The sequence below is a fragment of the Cynocephalus volans genome, chromosome 5, assembly GCF_027409185.1.
Source record: "Cynocephalus volans isolate mCynVol1 chromosome 5, mCynVol1.pri, whole genome shotgun sequence".
NCBI lineage: Eukaryota > Metazoa > Chordata > Mammalia > Dermoptera > Cynocephalidae > Cynocephalus > Cynocephalus volans.
Window position 1 is genome coordinate 120,626,656 of NC_084464.1, and position 24,501 is coordinate 120,651,156.

The 24,501-nt window shown below is 37.0% G+C and overlaps 1 protein-coding gene and 1 pseudogene across 1 annotated transcript in view; one reads left to right on the plus strand and one right to left on the minus strand.

Moving 5' to 3' along the window:
* The window catches only part of MAN1A1 (mannosidase alpha class 1A member 1), a 155,836-nt gene that overhangs the window by 102,073 nt on the left and 29,262 nt on the right, over window positions 1–24,501 (minus strand). Inside the window, exons 2-3 of the mRNA XM_063098401.1 lie at window positions 12,163–12,259; window positions 8,044–8,159 (exon numbers count right to left, since the gene is read on the minus strand). Coding sequence (XP_062954471.1) covers window positions 8,044–8,159; window positions 12,163–12,259 — 213 coding nt within the window. The remainder of the gene's footprint in view (window positions 1–8,043; window positions 8,160–12,162; window positions 12,260–24,501) is intronic.
* Window positions 19,579–23,801, plus strand: LOC134378177 (HLA class I histocompatibility antigen, B alpha chain-like; annotated as a pseudogene).

The following is a 24,501-nucleotide window of genomic DNA, read 5'->3' on the forward strand; positions in this document are numbered from 1 at the left end:
TTAAACATGTATAAATTCCTCCAATTTTCTCCTCTTCCCTCTTTCTTTCTTAAAACTGATTTGTTTACATCAGGATCCAAACAAGTTCTGCTTGTTTCATTGGTTGCTATATCAGCTCTCTTGTTTCTTATAATCTATAGGTTCCCCTTCATCTAATTTTTTCCCTTTTACCCCTCGAGTTTCCCAGGGTCTGGTTTTGCTGGCTCCATCCCAGTGGCTTCATTTTACATGCTCCACCATCCTCTGCATTTCCTGGTGACTGGCTGCTGGATCCTGAGGCTTGGTCCCCCTCACGTTAGATTTGGCTTCAGAGTTATATGTTCTTACTACAGGAGGCCCATTATCTGATCATCTCTCTGTGATGCCAGCAGACATTGATGACCATTTGCTAGATCCACTATTTCAATAGAGGTTTGCAAAATGCCATATTCTAATTATTTTATTCCCTCTTTATTTACTAGCTGGGATACTTCAATAGACAGATGAGTTCCCTTCTCAGCTATTTATGGTTATCCTGAGGAACAATTCATATAGGAAAGCCAGGATAAACGCTTGACTCTTCCCTTTTACTTACTAGTTTTTGAAAAATGAATTGTTTCCCTATCATCTACCAAAGAGACCGAAAGTTTGTTTGCTTTTGTTTCGTTGTAATTATGGTTTTTTTGTGGCGGTAAGATTTACCACCACAGAAAAGTTTCTCTCTCATTTGCATTTTTGTTTTATAAGTGGGTTTTGTTCTTTCTTGTGTATTTGTGGTAATGATTATCATTTTTCAGATTCCAGATGCCGGACTGCTTGAGGATGTCTTGTAGGGCTGGTCATGTGGTGGTGAACTCCTGCAGTTTTTGTCTGTCTGGAAAATACACTATTTCTCTCTCATTTCTGAAGGACAGCCTGGCTGGGTATAGTATCCTTGGCTGGAAGTTTTTTCTTTTAGATTTTGAATATATCATCCCATTTTCTTCTGGCCTGTAGAGTTTCTATTGAGAAGTCTGCTGTTAGTCTGGTAGGGATCCCCTGATAGTTGACTTGATGCTTTTCTCTTGCTTCTTTTAAGATTGTCTCTTTGTCTTTGAGCTTTGCCAGTTTGACTATAATGTCTTGGAGAGGATCTTTATGGCTTGAATCTGTCTGGGGATCTTCAAGCCTCCTGGACTGGAAGGTCTGTGTTTCTCCCTATACCTGGAAGTTCTCTGTTATTGCTTCATTGAATAGGTTTCCATGCCTTTTCCTTTCTCCTCCCCTTCTGAAACACCCATGACTCAAATGTTTGTGTATTTAAGGTTGTCTGCTAGCTCTTTTAGATTTTCTTCATTTTTTAAAATTCTTTTTTCTTTTTTTTTGTCTGCCTGGGTTATTTCAAAAGTCTATCTTCAATATCAGAAATTCCTTCTTCTGCTTAATCTAGCCTGCTACTTAAGCTCTTGGCTGTGTTTTTTATTTCACTGAGTGAATTTTTCAGTTCCGTGAGTTCTGCTACATCCTTTTAAAATGTATTAATCTCTTTGTAAATTTCTCCCTTCATATCCTGGATTTTTTTTTTTCTCATTTCATTGTTATTTAATTGAGTCTTCTTGTATCTCAGTGAGCTTCCTTAAAATTGTTGCTCAGAATTCCTTTTCAGTCATTTCAAAGGTTTCCTTCTCTATAGGGTCTGGTATTTGAGAATTACTATATTCTTTTATAAATTATTTCGTATGCTCCCCTCCCCCAATCCTTAATACCGTGCTCCATCTCTCTGCTGGGAAAGGCTTCCTCCAAATCAACATATCACTGGGACTGGCTGGTTAGCTCAGTTGGTTAGAGCACGGTGCTGATAACAGCAAGGTGCAGGGTTTGATCCCCCCCCCAAAAAAAAGACAAATCAACATATCACTGGGACTGGCTGGTAAGCTCAGTTGGTTAGAGCACGGTGCTGATAACAGCAAGGTGCAGGGTTTGATCCCCCCCCCCAAAAAAAAAGACAAATCAACATATCATGAGCTCATGAACATGAAGAATTTAATCCTATCTGGGCATGTGGGTGGAAAAGTGAACACTTCAAAATCTGTTTCAAAATGAGTACCTGAGAGAACAACCTCCTTCCCCTTGACAAGATAGGATTTTAAACAATTCAAAAAATTTATTAGATTATACATTTATAAGTAACATATTCACCAAATTATCTATAAAATGATTGATTTTAACCGATGTAAATGAAGTAACAGGCTTGACCATGACAATAACAAATTCAGGTTTTTGGAGCAGATTCAGCTACAGTTTCCTCTTGCTTGAGGGACTATAGAGAGCCAAGTTTTCCCTGAGGAATGGATAAATTGTTTCTTTAAACCTTCAAGCCTTATAATGGTTATTTAGAATGAAACTTATAACAGAACAGAATTCTCCTTGTTATCTTATGATTCCACACAGCAAAGGAGATCTGACTGATTGCATTAAACTGAAAAAGATCTTTTAGAAAAACACTTTTAAGAAATATTTAAATTCTATTCTGAGTGATTTTCAGGGTAAACTCAAAGTATAATAGGTCTTTTTATTTTATTTAATTTTATTTTAAAGGGCTATTCTCTGATCCCTGAAATCAGGGACTACTCCCGTGCTACCTTTTCCTCCAAAGTTCCTGTCAGCTTTCTACTCAGTGAACTATAAACCTGGGGTTCTCAGGCTATTATTATACACGAGACAATCAAGCTTTAATAATAACTGCTCTACCATAATCCAATGCAGTAACTATGCTTAATAACAACTGCTCCACTATTAACATATATAACTATGCTTTATCTTACTGAGAAACATATTGGAAACAACATGAGATTCTTCAAAGCCATTGATTAAAGTAGATAACTGCCTATAAGCCTTGCTTATGCTTAGGCCTAGTGTACACCTTTATGTATAAATGGTACTTCAAAGTGTGTGTTGTATTACACTTTGAAGATTAAGTACAAAATTCCTTTTAACAGATTAAATTGCAATAGAGATGCTCCTTTACTTAGGATAGGGCTACATCCTGATAAACCCATCATAAGTTGAAACTATCGTGAGTAGAACTTGCATTTAATACACCTAACCTACTGAATAGTCTGGTCTAACCTAACTTAAAGGGTTCAGAACACTTATATCAGCCTATATTTGGGCAAAATCATCTAACACAAAGTCTATGGTATAAGAAAGTATGGAATATCTCATGTAAGAGTATCGTACCACTTATTTCTAGCCTGGGAAAAGATGAAAATTCAAAATTCAAAGTAGTTTCTACTGAGTATGCATCAACTTTGCACCACTGTAAAGTAGAAAAATTGTAAGTGGAACCATGGTAAGAGAGGGCCCATCTGTATTTCATAGTGTAACAGTATGACAGTGTCCTAGCAGCTTTTAGTTTCATAATTAACATGATAAATCTCTTCAGACTACTAACAAAGTACAAGTTCTCTGGGCCACAAAGATAGGCAAATAACCGTCTTCTCTATTTTAATAGGTGGTTTTTACCACATGGTTCCAGAAACGTCTCAAGTAGCAGCCCAACTGATTGAAACCAGAGAGAACAGTTCAGTACCCTCTTATAGCCAAAACCCAAATCATCACTGTTGGCAGGTATTCCTCAGCACTCAGATGGAAAATACTGAATAACTCCATTCAACAGGATAATTAACTTAGGTTCCTGTACCCATCGGGGGATGTAATACTGCTCTAAAACAGACCTTTCTCAGGGTCAATACGAAGGCAAAAGTCACTTCTTTCACTCTCTATGGCATGGGACTCTGAACCTAAGCCAAGTGCTCATGTAGGCATTTGAGAAGACACAAAGTTGCTTCTTGAAGTCAACTTATATCCTTCCTACAGGGAATCCTACAGCTTATTTTCTTGAAAAGTAGGATGGCATTCAAACTGGATAAACAGTATGGATTTTTTAATTTAAAAAACTCACCTCTGCCACCAGTAGTTCTACTATTCAAAACATAAGGTGTTCATTACAACCAAAGTCACAATCTAGGTGCTTGCTAAAGATCACAGTTTTAGTGTGTTACCAGTTAGAGTCTGTAGCAAGCTAATCATCTATCCTTTGTTATTCTCAAAGTACTGCCTCTCATATCAAGTTCTTAACTTTTCTACCTCAGTGTAGAAAAATGCTTTTTAAGGATAATTTTAATAGCATTGGTTTATACTCATATAAAATAAAACTGTTATCTGGAGAACAATGCTACATATTCTACAAAATTTGTTACTGAGGACAGTTTTAAATATTTTTCATATAAGAATCTAGGTAATCAATATGTTTTTAAAGTGCCAGTTAAGAAATGCCCAAATAGGAAATCCTTGACGATTTGGTCTTATGTTAATTATCTTATATCAGAAAAAACCACAAATCTGTTCTGGAAGTAGGTTAGGCAAACACAGATAGATCCACTGTACTTGAACTCCAGATCATCTCTAACTATATAAAAATGACACATATAAAAAATATATATGACATATACAAAAACATGACAGCTATCCTTCCGCCCTGTCAGTTCATCTTCCAGCTGAGTATAGCACAGTCTGTTGAGAAGTAGGACAAGATAGCTTAACTTCTCATTCTTTTAACAAACTTTTATTGAATGTCTATTGAATGATATACTAATGAGTACTATGATATTAAGATAACATGCCTATCCTTAGAAGACTCAAATTTCCTGGTTGTTTATATATTTCTCAACTCTGCATTTCCTTTCCAATATAAAAAACAGGATCATTGAGTTAGACGGACCATGTTCAAACCACAGCCTTTACTTGCTGCCTAATTTTAGGCAGATTAATTAACCACTTCTTCATGGATAAAAATAGGGAAAATACTTAGCCTGTATGGTTGTCACAAAGATTGAATGACATAACCTATGAAAAAAAAATCATCTAGCATAATACGTGGTAAGTATCAGGTACTCATTAAAAAGTAGTTTCCACTCTCTTTTCTTCCTTCCTTAGACAACCCTGCTGTAGCTAGGGTACCCTGACTACTTTTCCTGTTAGACTAGAAGCTCCATAAGGATAAGTACCTAATCCTGAGAAGGTACTTAATAAATAATTAATACATGAGTGAATGAATAATAAATAACCAAGAATCAGTTTTAGATTCTTTGTCCTAGGATTACTTTGAATTAAAATCAGAGAACTCATCCACAGAGTCTACCTTAGGGTTTTCTGCCAATATCTACGTGCAGCTATAGATAACTGAACTATACACAAAGCTCCATCCACAAAGCCCTTGCTTCTACACCCCTGAACATATTATCCAAGTGATTTATTTTAAGCCTGTTATTAAAATGATTTGAACTTTGTGCTACAAAGTATGCAAAATGAATCAACTTGCTAAGCCTTAATGAAAAGAAAATGAGTTTTAGCTAATGACAATACAAACCAAGAAAAAGCATTTACTTTACACTTTTAAGTGATATAAATTAAATATTTCACATATAAACAAATTTATTCTTGACTAAGATTTCTTTACACTTAGGAGCACCGTAGGATAAACCAACTCTCAACAATAGTGCTTGTTTCAGTTTCATTTTTACTTGTCCCTTGCAATAAATTTGGACACACTAATTTTTTTTTTTTTTTTTTTTTTTTTACAATACTCTCACACTGTTGATTAAAATACCTCACCAGGGAAAAGTGTCAATTTAAATACAAGCAATAATATATCCAGTCTGGAATTACACTACATGTTATCCATAAAAATTAAATAATTTTTCTCTCTTTTTCCTTCAATGTTTTTTTAAAGGAAAATCATATAATTGTTGAAATAATCACTTGAATCTCTAGGTAGAACAGGTGAATATAAGACAAATTCTCACACGTAATAAATATATTAAAACCGACTAGAAAAGAGTAAGCTGAAGAACTTTATGATGTAATGATTAGAAGAATAAATCAATATACCTTTCCTGAATTTATATGTTGCTATTTTTAATATGGAAAGCACTATCATTTGGATATTATTGATAACTTATATTTTTAACAAAGGAAAATATGGTAATACCCAAAGAGAGAACTGCAACAAATGTTTCAATACCTCTTACATTAAAAATAGAATAATAAACAGAAATTTGAGACCTGTGGCTATAGTATAAAGTATATTTTAAAGGTATAGCCCAAGATTATTATGAACATTCCTAAAATGGACTGTCAACTAATTGAACAAAATCTTATCAAAAAACAAATATAAAATTTTAAATAAACAAAACTTCAAAGTTCAGTATCTTAGCAATCATTCAAAGCTAGTCCAATCCCTTCATCTTACAAGTAAGGAAGCCAGGTAACTGGTTGCTGGTCTCTTCTGCATACTGTGATATTCTCTATTAGATTCATTCTGCTTTCGCACAGGTCTCCTCAGCCCATGGAACACATTTATGTCATCCAGTGGTGGTCTGAGGCCAGCCAACTGCCTTCTATTACAGTAACATGGTCTGTTACCTTGAGAGACCTCTGTGCTTAGTCTTTTTAAATAAAACTGCTCCCCACTTTCCACCCCCACCCGAAGTCCAGAGCTCTTCAGACTACCACTGGCCATGAAAGTAAGGAATTGCTGCAGTATTTGAGGAGGTTTGGAGCAACAATGCTATAATTATCAGACAGACCAACACAAGGATTAATAAGGAACTTGGACACTATTCACAGGTCTAGTATTATTAAAGTCTACTTCCTGTCTTCCATCATTAGATTTTGGAGGACTCTAGTTACTATCCCCCCACCCTTTCTTAAAGAGACAGAGAGAAAGAGAGAGAGAGAACAATCAATCTCATATACAGCTGAAGATAAATCTGTAGGTTTTTGAAAGTAGGTAGTTGAATTTATTTATAATAACAAGACAAAAGTATTATTAAGAGAACCTGCAAAAAGGAAATGTAATTTTTTCCATTGCTTTAATTTTTCATACTTAGTTCTATCAGTTATATCAGAGCTATCGAATGTCATTCCTATCAAGCTTTATAACCTTGAGTAAATCACTAGCTCCTTATGCCTGTTTTCTCATGTTTAAAATAAAAGGTCTTAACACATTGATCTCCAGGGTCCCTTTATAGTGGAATATTATCTCCTTTATATTCCAGATTCAGTTATCAGGCAGATTAAACGTAGACTCATCTGCCTGTCCTTAAGGTCTCCCAAACATGGTATATACAGCAATTAATTAGAGGAATAGGAACAAAATAATAAAACTTTTAATTTATATGTGTTTTTAACCCAAAGAGATGGGGAAAAGACTTAGTTTCACCGATCTTTAATATTCTGAGTGACACTGTTGTCCTCACTTGGTCTCTGGGAAAACAAGACTGCCACAAAGCAGAGGGGTGGGCAGGGAAGCCTCATTCTTTGTCCATTTTCAACATATAACACATTATTTGTGCCTTGTTATGGGGATTTAGAGATATTATCAAATGCTTAACAGACAGAGAAGAGGCTTATAAGGATTTCTGCAAAGTAATCTCAGATTAAAAACAATACCAATAATTCAAACACAGTGAATGACTAAGAAATGCCAGGGCCAACACACTTCCTTTTCTTAGAACAAGTTCTTTGTCAACATCATGATGAGCTTAAACAATGACTATCAAATTAGATCTGGTAAGATGTAGTCCCACCCAATCAAAATTATCAAGAACTGTTAGAAGTATCCACTATCCTTAATTCTGAATCTTTCCCCCACTGTACAACGATGGTCTTGAAGTATTTGCTGAGAACGAGAGCACATATCTATCTATCCATATATATATGTACTCTCTATCTATACTATTTATCTATTTCTCTCTATATATATACTGTCAAAATTTTTTACTGATAGGAGTATCTGATCAACAAAGTTTGAAGCCTTATGTTTGGGAAAGTGGCTGCTGCTGCTAGGTGCACCATGGCACAGATAAAAACATGAGCAATGAAGCCACCTAGACCTGTGTTAGAATTAAAGACATATTTGTTTCCGCTAAGGTACATTAAAATACAATAATGTGCTACTATAGAATTTATCCATGTTAATTAAGAATTAAAGACTGAATTAGCAACTTTTATTTAACTTACCACATTAAAATCTAAATTTTTTTCAATCCATGATTTTGCTTCTTGAAATTCATTTTTCATGTCCATAATAAAAAGTGTGTCCAAGGCATCTACTATAGTTGCACCTTTGATGTTACCTGAAAACATGAGAAAATTTATTTGGTAAAATACTTTTGACAGATATATATGCAAATTGACCATATCTAGGAAAGAGAGAGAGTATTACAATATTTATTAACAAGCAGTAATGATACGGATTGAATTGTGCCCCTCAAATTTTATGTATTAAAAGTTTGATCCCTACTGTGACTGTTAAGTAAGTGGGAAATCCTATTAGGGACATTCAAAGGTGGGGCCCTGAAGAGGTGATTAGATTGTAGTACCACACCATAGTGAATGGATTAATAATGGTGGTCATGGGCATGGTTCTTAGGGCTTTAAAAGGAGGGCACATGAGAGTATCTCTCTCTCTGCTCTGCCATCCTGCCATGTGAGACCCCTGGGTCACTGTCACCACCAAGGCCTCTGGCAGATGTGTTCCCTGGACTTTAGACTTCCCAGCCTCGAAAACTGTAAGGAATAAATTTCATTTTCTTATAAATTACTCAGTTCCAGGTATTTTGTAATAAGCAACAGAAATGGACTAATACAAGTAACATTGCACAGTTTACAATTCTTTTGGCGAAGGAAAGAAAATACAAAAACCGCACCAAATCCAAACTGAAAATTATCACAGACTGTACAGGCTGATGCACTAATCTTTAAAGTTTCTTCTGAGTTGCAGATAATAAACCTCTAGAAATTCCATTTGTGATTGCATTCTCTAGCAAGAAAAGAATAGGCCTAAAACAAAGGAGCAACATACATATTAAATTTAATGTAATTACATCGAAGTGCACCTATGCAAAACTGTCTAAATATAATTACACTAAAAATTGTTTAGTGATAGCTCTAAGAAACCAGTACTCTAAAATGAAATTTCACCCCCTCTATGAAACCTAACTAATCCTAACTCTCCCCCCAGCCCCACCTAACCAGTCCTGACTCTGTGGTTTATTTCCTCTGAATTCCAGTGACATGGAGACTTTATGTTGCTCTAGCACTCATCACTTTCTGTCTTGTATTAAAATTACTTGTGTGCATCTCTTTTAGTCTGTAAGCTTTCTTAGAACAGAGAAGTCATGTCTTGTTCATCTCCACGTGCCTCATGGCATCCCTGCACAATTGTGACAATGATGCCCAATGAATGGCTGCAGAAAGACTGGGTTCTATACTTCCTATAGATAGTGTTCTGAATAATCAAAGACCAAATCTATTAATATAAATAGAAATTATTTCATTGGCACACTCTTTTCAAATACAAAATTGAGAAATTATTAGAAAACTATAAGTAACAGAATATTAAAATGCTTAATTTTCAAATAAATATAAAGTAATTCTAAATCTTATCTAACAATAAGGAGAAAAATCCTGGACATTCATTTCATAACACATTTATTGTAATTCAGTTTTTTTTAAAATATAACTTTTTTGAAAAATAGCACTATGGATTCAGGGCGACATGGGGGGAATAGTTTAAAGTGGGCATTTGGAAATATAATAATGGATTTATGTTTTCACTGATATCTCATTTCTAAGTCATTAGGAGCTTTAAGTAAATATTTTTACTTCTTATATTTTAGCTTTACACTGAGCACAATTGGTCAAGCACAAAATATTTCTCTTTGAGGTGCAGGTCTACTTGAAATCTTTTCTATCTCTGAAATCTTGAGATCATAGTTCTAGTTTCCTATTTAAAGTAGAATTGGGAGATCATGAATACTTGAGATAATTTTTTATGTTCACTGAAATTGTCTTAAGTTAATGAAGTAACCAGTCTTACTCTCCCTGGGAAACAGACATAAGGTTCATCTTAACTGGAAAGAAACCATGTAAAGGAAACAGTCTTAAAGGGGGATCCCCAATGGCTAATGATTGGGAAGATTTAGATGTTTAATAACTAATACTTCCTCAAAAAAACAATATCATTTTCAAGGTCAAAACTCAGAATAACCTCTCAAGCTAAGAACCATTTCCTAAGAAGTCAGGTGGTAAGGAACTTAAATTTTCCTGTCTTCTGTCCAGTGTGCTTGGAGAACACACAGGACTACATATTATTCACAGATAAGAAACCTGACTGAATAGTAAACTAAAGAAGTCATTTAAGTTTTCCTCATCTATAAAATGCAAACTTTATATTTCTTTGTAACAAGTCCCACTATATTGGTATTACTATAGTAAGAAAATCCTTATGTATCCCATTTTAATTTAAAGAGGGAGTGATATAAATATCGTTTGGATTATTAATATTTTATTCCCTTATACTAATACCTGAAGCTCTTTTTTATTAAAAAAGAAAAAAAAAGAGGAAGTTCTTATCTGGATGATGAAAACTGCTTTTACTGAAGAAGTCAATGAAAATTGTAAAAAAAAAAAAGGTATGGCAAAAACGAGTATGTTTTTAACGTTCAATAATAAATTTAAAGAAAATCAATGTATTAACAGAGAACCAAATAATCTCTTTCATAAAGATTATAGCAATTTAACACATAAATGATTTCTTAATGGTACAAACAACTTTCATAGAGGTAAAAGCAAAAATGAAGTTAATAAAAAATGTTATAATAAACAATGAAAAAATAAAGGCATCTGACTCATCATGAAGTTTTAGTTTTCCTCTTCAATTTGTATCTCTTATCACCCATGTTAACTGGTCACTGGGTCTTGAGAACACTATTTTAGAAATGTCTTAAGTCCCTTCTACTGCCACTACTCTTCTCATCTCCAAATTGTGTCATTGTGATAGACCAACCAACCAGCCTCTTTTCTTCTGTTTTTCCCAGCTCTCCATACCTGTTCTTGCAACCCCCTGCAATGCTCTTCTCCCTATCTGAGATCCTACTAGTTCCTCAGTACTTCATCTGAACCACCTAGTGCTTTTCATAATTCCCTATTTATACATATGTGTTCTGCCCTAGGCCACAAACTCTGCAAAGACTTGTAGTATTTTCATTAGCACCAGGGCTGGAAGTGGAGCCAAACACATGGAAGGTCCTGAATAAATGGAAAAGCATGGTGTCATGATTAGGAACATGGTGTCAGCCACACCAGGGTTCAAGTCCCAGCTCAGCCAGTTAGGAAGTGGCTATCTGTGGGAAAGCTGTTCTCTGAGCCTCATTTTTATCACTTATAAAAAGTGTATACTAATGAAGATAAAGGAGATGATGCATGAATGACCATTGGTAAACATAAAGTGTTCAATAATGTCAGCTGAAACTGTTATTTGTTATATGAATTGATACTATTTAACATTTTCAGTTAAAGATTTGGAAAGTCATGTATTCTGTTGGTGAATTCAGAAGTCCCACAGTAAGATTCCATCCCCTTCATCCTGTTACTTACAGACAAATTTGGGGGGGGGGGGTGTCAGAAAGAAGTCAAGTGAAGTAGGAAGGGCACTGGATAGCTCTGTGACCCAAAGAATCCATCAGATTCTTCTGGTTATTTAGCTTCTTTACTCCCAAAATGGGAATGTTATTAATACCCACAGTACCTATCACAAAGAGTTGCTGTGAGGACCAAATGCAATAAAGCATGCAAAAGTGGATAAATGGAAATTCAAATAACTGGCTAATCCATCATCACTTTCTCTTCCGTAGTACAAACAGGAGAAACCTACAGTCAAAGTCAAGATACAGTGAAGATCACCACGGCTGTTTGCTTTGGCCACCGTATCTATAAAGACACAGTTTTTAACTGACAGGAAGCAGTTAATGCTGACAACCAAATGCTCCTCTGCTGGGAATCACTTAGGCAGCCCAAAATTCTGATGTTGCACCCCATAACCTTTAAGTGAGAATATTTGGAAGTATGCCCCAGGCATCAGCAATTTTTAAAGTTACTCAGGTCATTCTTATGTGCAGCTGCTGTTCTACCTGAAGGACACACTGTGCACAGTCCTTGCAGATAACTTCATCAGGTGTGCAAGTTTCCTAACAACATGGGCTGGGGGGGTCACACAAAGTTCTTTCCATTTATCAGTAGTTCAGGCAATTGGAAAGAAGTTACTGTCACTAAGAAATCAAAGTATAATCTACTCACCAAACAAACTGCTCGAATGGCCTTTTTTTGATATAGGTTTAAGTTCATTTAATCCCCAGGCATAATCTTTATAATTATTCCAAGCATGTTTCATCATCTGAGAAAAGAAGTGAAAATGAGATTATACTTTGAATTCAGATGGTTTTGCTACAAGATAGATCATATAGTGAAGATCTAAAGGATAAAACATTAAAATTCACTACTTAGTTAAAAGGATGATGATGGTATAAATAAACTAGAACATACATGTACATACACATACACACACATATTATCCCTTTATGTTTACAAATGGAAATTTTTCCTTTTTGAGTCTATTTAATCCTATTTAATATAAATACAATTTTCAAAAGTCAGTTCCAGAAAACAAAAATTTAGCTTATCCTAAAAGGATGAACCATTCCTACATTTATCTATTTCATTTTCATTACAGATTAAATCTGCAAAGACTCTATAGTTAAAATTCATATTTTTGCACCAGGTTCTTCCTACTTTGTTGACTTCATAGCATACACACAAATATTCAAGGTTATCACTTTAAATACTTTGATGTTTATAGACCAAGCCTACATGGGGAGTACCTTAAAATATCTACAGGAAATAAAAAAAGTGAAGCTCTATGATTATCCTTAGATTTTGAAAAACTTCATTTTATTTTAATACAATCAATCTTTAGTTGGATACCTATGTATGTATATAAGTATGTAACTGGAGATTGATCCTGAATAGTCCCAATTGAGAATCCATGTATCAGCAATATTTCTAAAAGGCAAACCTCTCTACCATAAATTAGTTATATAATTTTTTTTCAATGACTCAAAAAATATATATAATTATTTTTGTATATATTTTTTTTAAAAAGTATTGGGGACTCTTCAACTATCTAGAACTTACTCATGCCACTATCCCCATTCTGCTAGCAATACTAATAAAAATATGGCCTTAAACTGAAAATATTCTAATCTGACTCCATATTTTAAAATACTTTTAAAAACATCACATAAAGTTATATATACTATTCAAGGGCTGTTTATCACTAAAAATCTTCTGTGAGATCAATATGATTTTATTAATAAAAAAGTTTCTATATGTCCCTGAACACAACAATGAGAATCTTTCTTTAACTAATTTGTATATCACCTTCCTATATTACTGCTCTTACTACTACCAATAGCTACCAAGAATCTATACTATCTGCTGAGTCCTCTGCTAAATGCTCTACCTTCAGTATTATAGTCAATTCTTGCTACAACCCTATGAAACATGTTTTATTATCACCATTAGGTAGATGAAGAAGCTGAGGCTTGGAAGTAAAACAAAACAAAACAGAATAAAACTTCACTCAAAGTCATGACATTTCTCCATGGCCAAAGAGCCCCATGTTGGCCTGACTCCAAAGTCCATGGCACTAATCCACATCCTACATCACCTTCCTTTAATGAGTCAGCAACAGTATCTTCCTTTAATGAACCAGACTGCTGATTTTCCAACAATCAAGACAATGTGTATAAGGTAGTATTTTCAAGATTTTCTTCTTATAAATTAATTTTATTAAAAAGTATAATAGAGTTGAGGTTCAGATATCTTGATTTATAATCCCTACAATGTCACTGGTTAGTCACATATTTATGTATGAATCATAGTTTTTGTGAGACTCTCTTTCCTTATCCTGTGAGGATCATAATTCCTCACAGGGTGTATGTACAGATTACATGAGCATAGACAGTGTTTTTGCACCTAGCACACTGCTTGACAGATGGCAACTAATCACATGTTTATTATTAAACTTTAATCTGATACTGAAACCAATTAAATTCAATCATAAAAAATAGAAACCAATGAGCCTCTTTAAGACTAGTATATGAAATCCACAAAAACACCTTAAGATTACATCTGAGTTTTACTTGGTTTTCCCATTAAATGTACTATATTTGGTAAACTCTTCATTGCTGTAAATTTCCAAAGATACTTTATAAATTCAAAAGCTTTTAAAATACACTGGAAACCAAAATAGAAAAAAAAGTTAAGAGATAAACTGTGCCATATGCAATTAATGACTTAAAGACAGCACAAAGTTTTCCCACAGAGGACTGTGTAGCTCTGTCAAAAATGATCATTTATATAATATACCACCAGTACAGAACCTCCTAAACTAACTCTGTAATATATATTAACTTTTCTTATTTTTTTCCACATGGGAAAATCTGACACTAATTGCTTAGCTTCCTACATTTCAAAAGTTGCTGTAACACACTTCTCAAAATGGGTTCCTCATGCCATGGGATTTCCATGAGTTAAAAGTTAGAAAAGAAGAAAATGATGTGGTCAAAATGGCCTGAATGGAGCATCAGGAGTGATTTCTTCAGTAACCTGTAAAGCATTGAGGAAGAGCCATACTGTTAACTGATCCCAGTGGTTGGTCACCTCTGGAAATAATTTTTCATAATAAAGCTAACTGTAAGACATCGTGTGTGCATGTGTACACATGAGCTCGGGAAAGCACGTGTGCATAGAATAATCACGAGATTGAATTCACAAGTCATATATAAAAGCAACTTGTTAACTCAAATTGATGACTTATGCAAATATTTGAAGACATCAAAATGCTACTAGCTTCTAATTTTATAGTATCAAGCTACTAGCAAGCTGAAGGACCATGGGGATGAAGACAATTTCTCCAGACCTAGTGTTCGTGTGAGCGGACAGGACAAGAAGGTCACTTCTAAAATTCAACTACTAACAAAGAAGTTCATGGACAGGTTTGATCCCTTCTCTTCACAGGGCCCCTAATTTTGTTTTGTAGTCTTTCATCAACTTAATAAGGGTTCTAGAGCCCAACTTCTCAAGTAGAAGGATTAAAATAGGACTAAACTAGAGCTTGATTAGGACTTCAAATGCAGTATTGGAGCCCTCAAAAAAGAAGACAAACGGAAAGCAAAATCAAAGATTTTTTTTTCCTGCATACTTATATTTTCTTTGGTAAAAGATATAGCTAAGAAACTATGTGAATGGAAACAAACAAGAGAGAATGACATAAAATTTTATAATAGCAATTCCCTTATTTTGACCCAGAGAAGATGAAATTAAGGCATAAGATATCAAAAAATAGCATTACTTCTCCTTAACTCTGTATTATAGAAAAGATTCTTGGACTTTCACTTTCTTCTCAATTGGTATCAGAGCTGACTAATTAGGAAATATCATTTATTGAGTGTCTGCTAAATTATGAATAATAAGATATTAAAGGACTAGAAGGGAAGTACACAGGACTGTAACTCAATTATAATTTAATAGGTAATGTATGGAAGCTTAAAATCTGCCTTCTTACATATTTAATAAATGTTTGTAAGTATAGGAAAACAGTAAGAAATCTAATTAGATGTTGAACGCAGCACTATTGCTGTACCTACAAATTTGCTTTAAATTTTATGTCCTGACCTAATCAAGGACATTGGAAAGAAAATGTTTGAATTTCCCCAGATATGTGTAGATTTCATAACTTGCCATTTTGTTGCTAGGAACTTCCCTTAGCAAATATTTTCATTTGCTGAAGCTTTAATCTTATGATCTTAAATTTTTTATGACAGACACACTAAAAATCTTTTTGAAAATTTCACCGTTTTTGCCAGACAGGTCTTACGAAGACTTTGGGCTTTCATTGCCCTCTTTAAGAAGCCTAGGAGTTCAAGTCCCATTTACGGCCCCATTCTGCGGGGTCTTACAAAAAGTATCTATGGTTTGTACAATGTGATCCTGGCCCTGGCTGAACGATCCAAGGCTTGGTGCCTGATCCAGAGGCAGACAACCGAGGGCTGGCCATGAGCCTCCAAGGTGAGGCACCCTAATGTGCAGCCATCGGTAATAAACGGAGCTAGGCCAACTCAACCATCTACTCTACCTAGAGGACTGCAACTGGGAGACATTGAGAGAGAATCTGGAGGCCAGACAGTGACATAGAAGCAGAGAAGAACAAATACACAAAGTGAAGAAGTCATGAGGCAGTTGAAGTCACAAGGGAAACAGAAGGAAAGGAGAGAGAAGAAAGAGGCGGCCGAGAAAGGCAGAGATGGGGTACATAGTCATTTGCATGGTGCACCAGTGGAATTATGCTGTCTGTGAAGCAGCTACAGAACTATAAACACTGTCGAATCCTGAATATTAATGAATTATCTTCACTTTTCCTTTCTTGTCCTCTTTGCCTGCTGTTTACTTCCCTGTGTGTCCTTACAGAAAACTGTATTTACTGAAAAGTAATGCGTAACAGCAGGTCATGGGTGTAGGCACCTGACAAGCTGGGTTCATATCCGAGCTCTGCCATCACTAATGTGACTCTAAGGGAGGTGATTCGTCTCTCTGAGCCCACTTCCGCACCTATAGTATGTGAATAAATAAAAGCACCAACCCCATTGGTTGTGGTGCTGATTACATAAAATAATGCATGGAAAGACCTTAACACAGTGCCTGACACACAGTAAGTGCTCAATACATTTTAGGCATTATAATTATTCTTATTAAAAACCTAAGCACGTCTTTGATCTTTGCAATCTGAAAGAGCTTCATAATTTTTCTGAGTAACATAAACAGGAGGGCCAAATATACACAAAACTGGGAAAATCTATAGTATTAAAAAAAACTCTTCATAAATATACATATATATTTTAAAAAATATATACAACCATTTGGTATTTAAAAGGTGGAGGAAGAAAGAATGAAGAGCAGAAAGGGTCCCTTCCATATGTAAGGTAACGTGGGCCGATCTTCAGTTCTGAAGGTTCATATACTGATTTTCATGAAATAATCGTTCTGCCAGGTACATTTGTGCAGGGGGTTTGTTTGAGGGATTTGGAAGCTGATCTGCGAAAAAAGATATGACCACAAGAAGCAGTAACACACAAGCTTTATTGGGTGGTGCTTGGACAGGGTTGCATGAGAGGGTACGTCTCACACAGCATGGACTGCGGGGAGGGGTAGGGCTTCCATGCAGGGAAAGCAACCATGTGGGGGGGGGCAACGGAACTCCAGGGTGACAGGGGTTAGGTTTAGGGCTTAGGACTAAGTGATGTTGCTTAGCAGCATGGTAGGGACTCCCTGGGTCAGAGAACTCTGAAGGGCGGTAGTAGCTTGGAATCTTAAAACCACAAAGCTCTATTTTATCAATGGCCAACAAATGCTAGGTTAAGGTTTCACAGAATATGTAAAGCACGCAGGCTCTAAGTGGTTAAAAATGTGCTTATTTGGGCTATTCTTAAAATAATTAGATGAATAAAAATTTGAGTTTGGTGCTGGTGGGTTTTGAGTTAATGCGTCTCAGCCTGCAATGAAGAAATAAGCAACCTAGAGGCCAACAGACAGGCCCTCTTTGGCTCATTTGTACAACTGCTTGTGTTTGACACTAAAGGGAAGAAACTCTGTAGGCCAGTGATACTCACTTCTCCACTGTGCTGGAGGACACAAAGGTCTGTGTCTAGTTCAGGCAAGGATTAGGCTGGGAGATCCATGTAACTCATTGATTGTTAAAGCCGAAAGTGGTATGCCACTGCTCTTAAAATTATATTTAGGATTGATGCTTTGAAGAACACTGATTTTTAAAAGCCTGATAGCAGTTTCTACCAAACTTTGCTTAATATTACTTGAACGTCATTTAGAAGAAACTTCTAGAATTTTCAGGTAAAATCTCAACACAAAATATTTTTAGGGTCATTGTGTCAACCTTCTTTCTTTAAATTTTTGGTAGAACTGGGAAAGGGAAGGAAGGGACAAAAATAAAAAGTAACTTGAGGAAATCAACTTGCAGCTTCTCCAAACCCTTACTTATCCATTGGAAAAGAATTTCTAGATAGGGGAACACAAGACAACAGTCTAATCACCCCTTCCTCTTCTTATCTAATGCTATCCCTCCACCTCCCTTTCGCTGGGGAATGCAGACTTAGAGGACCAGGAGGAGCACTGGGCAGTGGGAGTCCTGGTACTGCGGCAGGGCTGTCACAGGTACATGAGGAGTAGGCTGCAGTGGTGAGCCTGGGCCCTGCTGCCTAAGGGTCCGATCCCTCAGCCCCTTAGCTTTCTCATCCTTAAAAAAAGAATAACTGGTTGTTACAAATGTACCACTACGGTGGGGGATGTTGACAGTGGGAGAGGTTGTGCCTGTGTGGGACAGGGACAGGGTGCATATGGAAATTCTCTATACTTTCCACTCGATTTTGCTGTGAAAGTAAAACTGCTCTAAAAAATAAAGCTTATTAAAAACAGATGATGATATCTCCCCGACAGCACAGTCAGGAGACCAAATGTGACAACACATCTGACTAGCAGAAGACACTCAATGAGTGTGACTGATTTTTATTCTCACATGCCACCTCCTCAGGGTCCTCCCAGGCTTCAGGAATTAGAGAACAGCCTGAAAGAAAGCGGACATTTAACTAAACTCAGAGTGGGCAGGACAATTCAGGGAGAGGGGAATTGATGGGATAGGAAAGAAGAGAGGCCAATGTTACCTAGAGGTGACAGAATACAGAGCCCGGTATGACTCCGCATTCACAGAGAACACAGGGCTGGAGTCTATCATAATCACAGTTGACAGTGTTTAGTGCCCTCTCATTTAACAGGTATCAAGATGCCAATTAGGACGGTCTTGGAATCATCCTCACCCTGACATAGTTCTTCACTGAGAGAGGCCCTGTGTCCAGTCGCATTCTAGTTGTCATCGCTCAGCACAGAACAACAACGCTCTCAGCCACAATAGTTTACAATTTTACCCCATATCAAATCAAAACACTCATTCATACACCCTGCTCAATTTGCCTCTTTCAAATGCTGAAGTACATTAGTCTTCTTTCCCTTTCACTGCCACTGCTAAGGTGTCCTATTTCCAAGATTCTTTTCCCAATGTTACAATGATAATAACTACTCATAGAGTACCTATTGATACCTGGGCGAGAATTATAAATGGGAATAAAGTAGGGTTGCCAGATTTAGGAAATAGCAAGATTGCATAGCATATACCTATACTAAAAAAACTATTTGTTGTTTATGTGAAATTCCTCTTTAACTTAAAGTACTGCATTTCAGCTGGCAACCCTAGGAAAAAAGGATAGAGCACATTCAATCCCTGGTTCTGTCTCCACTGCCAACTCTCTGGCTTGTGCCCTTGCTCTGCCTATGGCTCAAAAATGGGGTCAAAACTGAAGGGCCACACAGGAATAGGATGGCCAGGTCAAGGGCAACTGAAAATGATAGGGAATGTGGTAAAACAAGAGTGAAGGCCCTGACTACAGCCATTTTTCTAAAAACTCTATGCTGGCTCAGGGGAGAAAATATCTGTGATCCACAGGTAGCCTGCAGCTGATCAGTATGCACTGCAACCCCTAGTTTACAGGCCTTTGTCTAGACCTAACTGCTGTTTTTAGGTCTGCAAGCATGCAGCTTCCCACCAGCCCTGCCTCCCACAGCTCAGCGAGCAGCTTCCAGTGCACTTCCAGCACAGGTTACCCTCAGTGCCAGTTTCCTGGACTGCTCTGGCCCCACTGAGAGTGCCGTCTCCTTGCCACAAACTAGCACAGTCCTTGAGACCTCAGATGTGTATAGCATGACACATCAACTTCTCAGCAATTCTTTTCTCACTGGAGTAGTAGTTGCACATTTTAGAAAGTGTTTAGAATTCTAAATATTCTGTTTTACAAATGAAATGTGGGTTAGAGAGTTGGGAGCTGTCAAGGAGGAAGTGAAGAAACTTTGTCAAACACCTACCACACTGCACTGTGAGGGGAACTTGATAAAATTTACCCCACCTAATCCTTACCACCTACCTCTCCCTGGGGAATTATTATGCCCATTTTACAGATGGGGAAGCTGAGGCCCAGCACCAAGCAAGGAAGAGGAAAGCTGTGAATTCTCTCATTTTGATTCTCTCCATTACTCCAGCGACCTAGAACCTTCACGTTTTTGCTGCTTGCAAACCTTAAAACAGGTAGCTGCAGCCCTCTGAGTGCTCCCACTGCTCCACACAGAGGGCAGACCACTCTGGAGTCCAAGAAGCTGTGGCTAGCCCAGGCACCAAAATCATACACACACACATCAGGCCTGTGAGCTGGCTCAGGAAAAGAACCTCACAGCACCACCTTCCCCCCGCCTGCCTTGCGTCCTTTAACCTCCTGCCCTTTTCTCCTCTCCACGTAGCTCTCAGCTCCAGCTCTTGACCCTACTCTTCTCCTCCTGGCCCCAGACACTCCTTGGGCACACAAGATGGCTTCACTCTGCTCCAAACTGGCCTGCCATTAGATTTATGGACAGCCATGAATCCCTCTCTTTCATGCCAAGCTGCTGACTACACTGACACCACTTCTCTTCAACAGCAATATTTTCTGAGGTTTACCACCACCACCGGGGCTCGTGTAGAGTGGTTTTTCTTTCCTTTTCCCACTATTCTACTACTACTTTCTTGTTGCCACGTGTGCCAATTTGCTTGTTAACAGGTACTCAAGGCTGCCTCTTAACAACTCAGTGTATGTATATGTGTGTGAATTTTCTACAGATTCAGATGTCCTGGATTCTCTTATAGCCAATTTTAATATATATATATTTAGATGGCAGAAGATATATAAAGAAAGAAAAATTATTTAATACTACTGCATGAACCTAATGGGCCACTGAGCACTGAAAGAGTAGTTAGCAACAGCAATTTCCTTAGACAGAATCTCTGATAAAGCCAGTTTTAAAAAATGAGAATTCAAGTAATTGCTACTCGTAAAGGACTGATTGTCCTGTTTCTAAGTATCTCACTCTTCTAAGAAAAAGCCAGTTTATAGTTCTAGCTCAAAAATTGGACTATATATATTTAATAGTTTTCTTTCTTTATGACCAAATTCTGAAATTATTTTATAAAACTACTGTGCTGTTAGCAAACGGAAGGTGGTACAGGGCAAAAAACAGAACAAAAATCAAAAAAGAAACACTTGATTAAAATGTAAGCCCATTTCTCTAAAACATTCTAAAGGATAGTAATTCAGCATTTGAAAAGTCAGAGGTTAGAAAAGGGCTTGTTTATATGTGAATAGCTAGTGCATTCCTTTTTGGAAAGCAGCACTATAGTTGAGAAAATTTTCCTTACATAGAATACTTTTGCACCAGCTGAGGGTCTATCACTTGCAGTTATTTCCTCCTCAAAAGTATCTGTCTTGTGGTTAATGACTATGGTCTCTTTATGCAGAAGATGTCATTCAAGTTCAAAGTTCAACCTCAGGACTTTTGGTTGGTTTATTAGGCTGATTTTCTATTAACACTAAAAGTGTACTCGTTAGATTAGCCCTGTTAAAATCTCTGTGGGTCAAGCCTGTAATACCAGCTGATCTTCCCTGCATGGTCCTCAGGCCACGACCTGATAGGACTTTCCCAAGGTAGGAATTATCAGCAACTACGGATCTTTTTTCACAATCAAGAGAAAATGGTATCTTCTACTGGGCTATCATGACGCTCTCTTTAGATTCTAAGGCGATCTAAAAAACTATCCCATAGAAAACAAATGTTATTCTCATGTAGTGTCTCATCTCAACAGATTTTTTTAGTTTCAACATTTGCAACAAAAAAGCTAGCCTAAAAATTCTTTTAACTCATGCATGCCATTCTACAAGCTTCAATTTTTCACTACATTTATCCTTTTGCAACAGTGATACAATGAATTTTTTAAAACTGAAATTTGCTATCTTTAGGGAGAGATTTGTCAAGTTCATAAAGACTAAACTTTTTATTCTTTTAGATTCTTCTTTGAAACTTTATAAATACTATGAAGTTATTAATAACTATTAGTAGTAATTAATAGTAAAGTTACTAATTATGAAAACAATTAGTGATCAATGAAAGAGAACTAGCTTGAATTTTATAAAAACGAGCGAAACCATGGATAGTTACCTTTTAAAATTGTAATTTTTCTTTTTTCTTTTTCTTTTTAGCAAACAAATTGGCCCTAGAGCGTCAAGCCCTGTTCTTGTTCACTTATCAAGAGGACACAGTTGCAGGACTGCAGGGAATAAGTATTCCTTTTCTTTTGTGTGTTTTCTAAAATAGACTTTTTTTTTTAAAGAGCAGTTTTATGTTCACAGCAAAATTAAGCAGAAAGTACAGAGAATTCTTATATATTCCCTGTACCCACAAATGCACAACCTTCCCACATCAATATCATGCAGCAGAGTGGTACACTGATTACCACTGATAAATCTACATTGACACATTATTATCATCCAAAGTCCACGGCTTATATTAGAGTTCACTCTTGGTATTGTACATTTTATGGATTTTGACAAATGTATAATGACATATATCCACATTATAGTATCATATGTAGTATTTTCACTGCCTCCCAAATCCTCTGTGCTATGCCTGTTCATCCCTCCCTCTTTCCAGCCCTTGGCAACCACTGACCTTTCTACCGTCTCCACGGTTTGTCTTGTCCAGAATATCATATAGCTGGAATCATGTAATATGTAGCTTTTTCAGACTGGCTTCTTTCACTTAGTAAATGCATTTAAGGTTCCTCAATGTCTTCTCATGGCTTGATGGCTCATTTCTTTCTAGGGCTAAGTAATATTCCATTGTTTGGATGTATCAGTTTATTTATCCATTCATCTGCGGAAGGATATCTTGGTTGCTTTCATGTTTTGGCAATTATGAATAAAGTTATTATCAAAAGGAGAGTTGCAGGGCACAAATGCTTCCTTTTCAAATTAAAACCTGAAATCACTATCATCTTAACTAAAGCTTTGTGAATTGTAATTTTGTAAGTTCTTACTTCATGAGGGTAGAATTCATAAAAAATAGATTGGGTAGAAAATGTCACGTTACAGGAAAATTTGTTTTTTTGTTTTTTTAAACTTCTGAAATGATTACTCTTAAAATTGTCCATTACTGACAGAATTTCCGAGTGAGCCTGCAGACAGTGCTGGCTGCCACAACCAGAGTGAGGCAGGGGCCTACGACAGCGTGGATTACAGAGCCCTGAATGAGGACTTGCGCTCCTGGACACGGGGACTCAGTTCACCCAGCTCAAGTGGGAGGCGTCCAGTGAAGTGGGACCTCGCAGGACTTATGCAGAGGGGGAGTGAGTGGAACGTCTGTACAGATACCTGGAGAATGGGAAGGTGACGCTGCAGCGCTCAGACCCCTCAAAAATATGTGTGACTCACCATACCAAATCTGACCGTGAAGCCAACCTGAGGTGCTGGGCTCTGAGCTTCTGCCCTACAGTGATCACCCTGACCTGGCAGTGAGATGGGGAGGAACAGACCCAGGCCACAGCCTGTGGAGATCCTGCTGCAGGGGATGAAATCTTCCAGAAGTGGGCAGCTGTGGTGGTGCCTTCTGGACAGAGGCAGAGATACACATGCCACATGCAGCATGAGGGGCTCCTGAACCCCCTCCCCTTGAGATGGGAGCCACCTCCTCCTCAGCCCTCCATGCTTATGATGGGAATCGTTGCTGGCCAGGTTCTCCTTGGACCTGTGGTTGCAGGTGTTGTAATATGAAGGAAGAAAAGCTTAGTTGGAAAAGGGAGCTACAATCAGGCTGCCTGCAGCGATAGTGCCCAGGATTCTGATGTGTTCTCACAACTTGTAAACTGTGAGATAGCCGCCTTGTGTGGGACTGAGTGATTAAAGATTTGTTTAAGCACTGCCCCCCCACAACCCAAAGTCACTACTGTAACTTCAAGAGCACCTGACTTATTTTTCTGCAAGTAGCATCAGAATATGTCTATGTGTCTGTGTTCCTGTTAGCATGTGAGGGGAAACTGGCCCATCCCTGAGCACCAGGACCCCTTCCCCACACTGACCTCTGTTCTCTTTTCTGATCAACTTTCCTGTTCCAGCAGAGATGGGGCTGGGATATCTCCATCCCTGTCTTAACTTTATATGGCACTGAGCTACAACTTCTTACTTCCCTATTGAAAAGAAGAATCTGGATGTGAATGTTTACAAATTCTTGCCATAAGCTGTGGTTGATGGGTTAATCAAAGGAGATGAAAATTCTTAAAACTTGAGAGTGGAAATAAAACCTGAGAACCTTCCAGAAATTTGAAAAAAGATTGTCCGTTATTAACAAATACATGGAAGTTATCCTAGAATCCAAGATCTTGTAAGATTCTGAAAGTAATCACTTTGTATACTGCAAATGACAGTTTTAGAAATTATCTGGACTTAACAATAATAAAAATGTATAAAAAGAGAATATTTTAAAAACTGCTTATAAAATGTAATATTTATGTACTACTACTAGAAATGTTGATTCCTAAGCATAATCTTGAGGTTGGCAACTAGTGATTCTATAAGACTTAAAATCATAATTGGTGTGTCC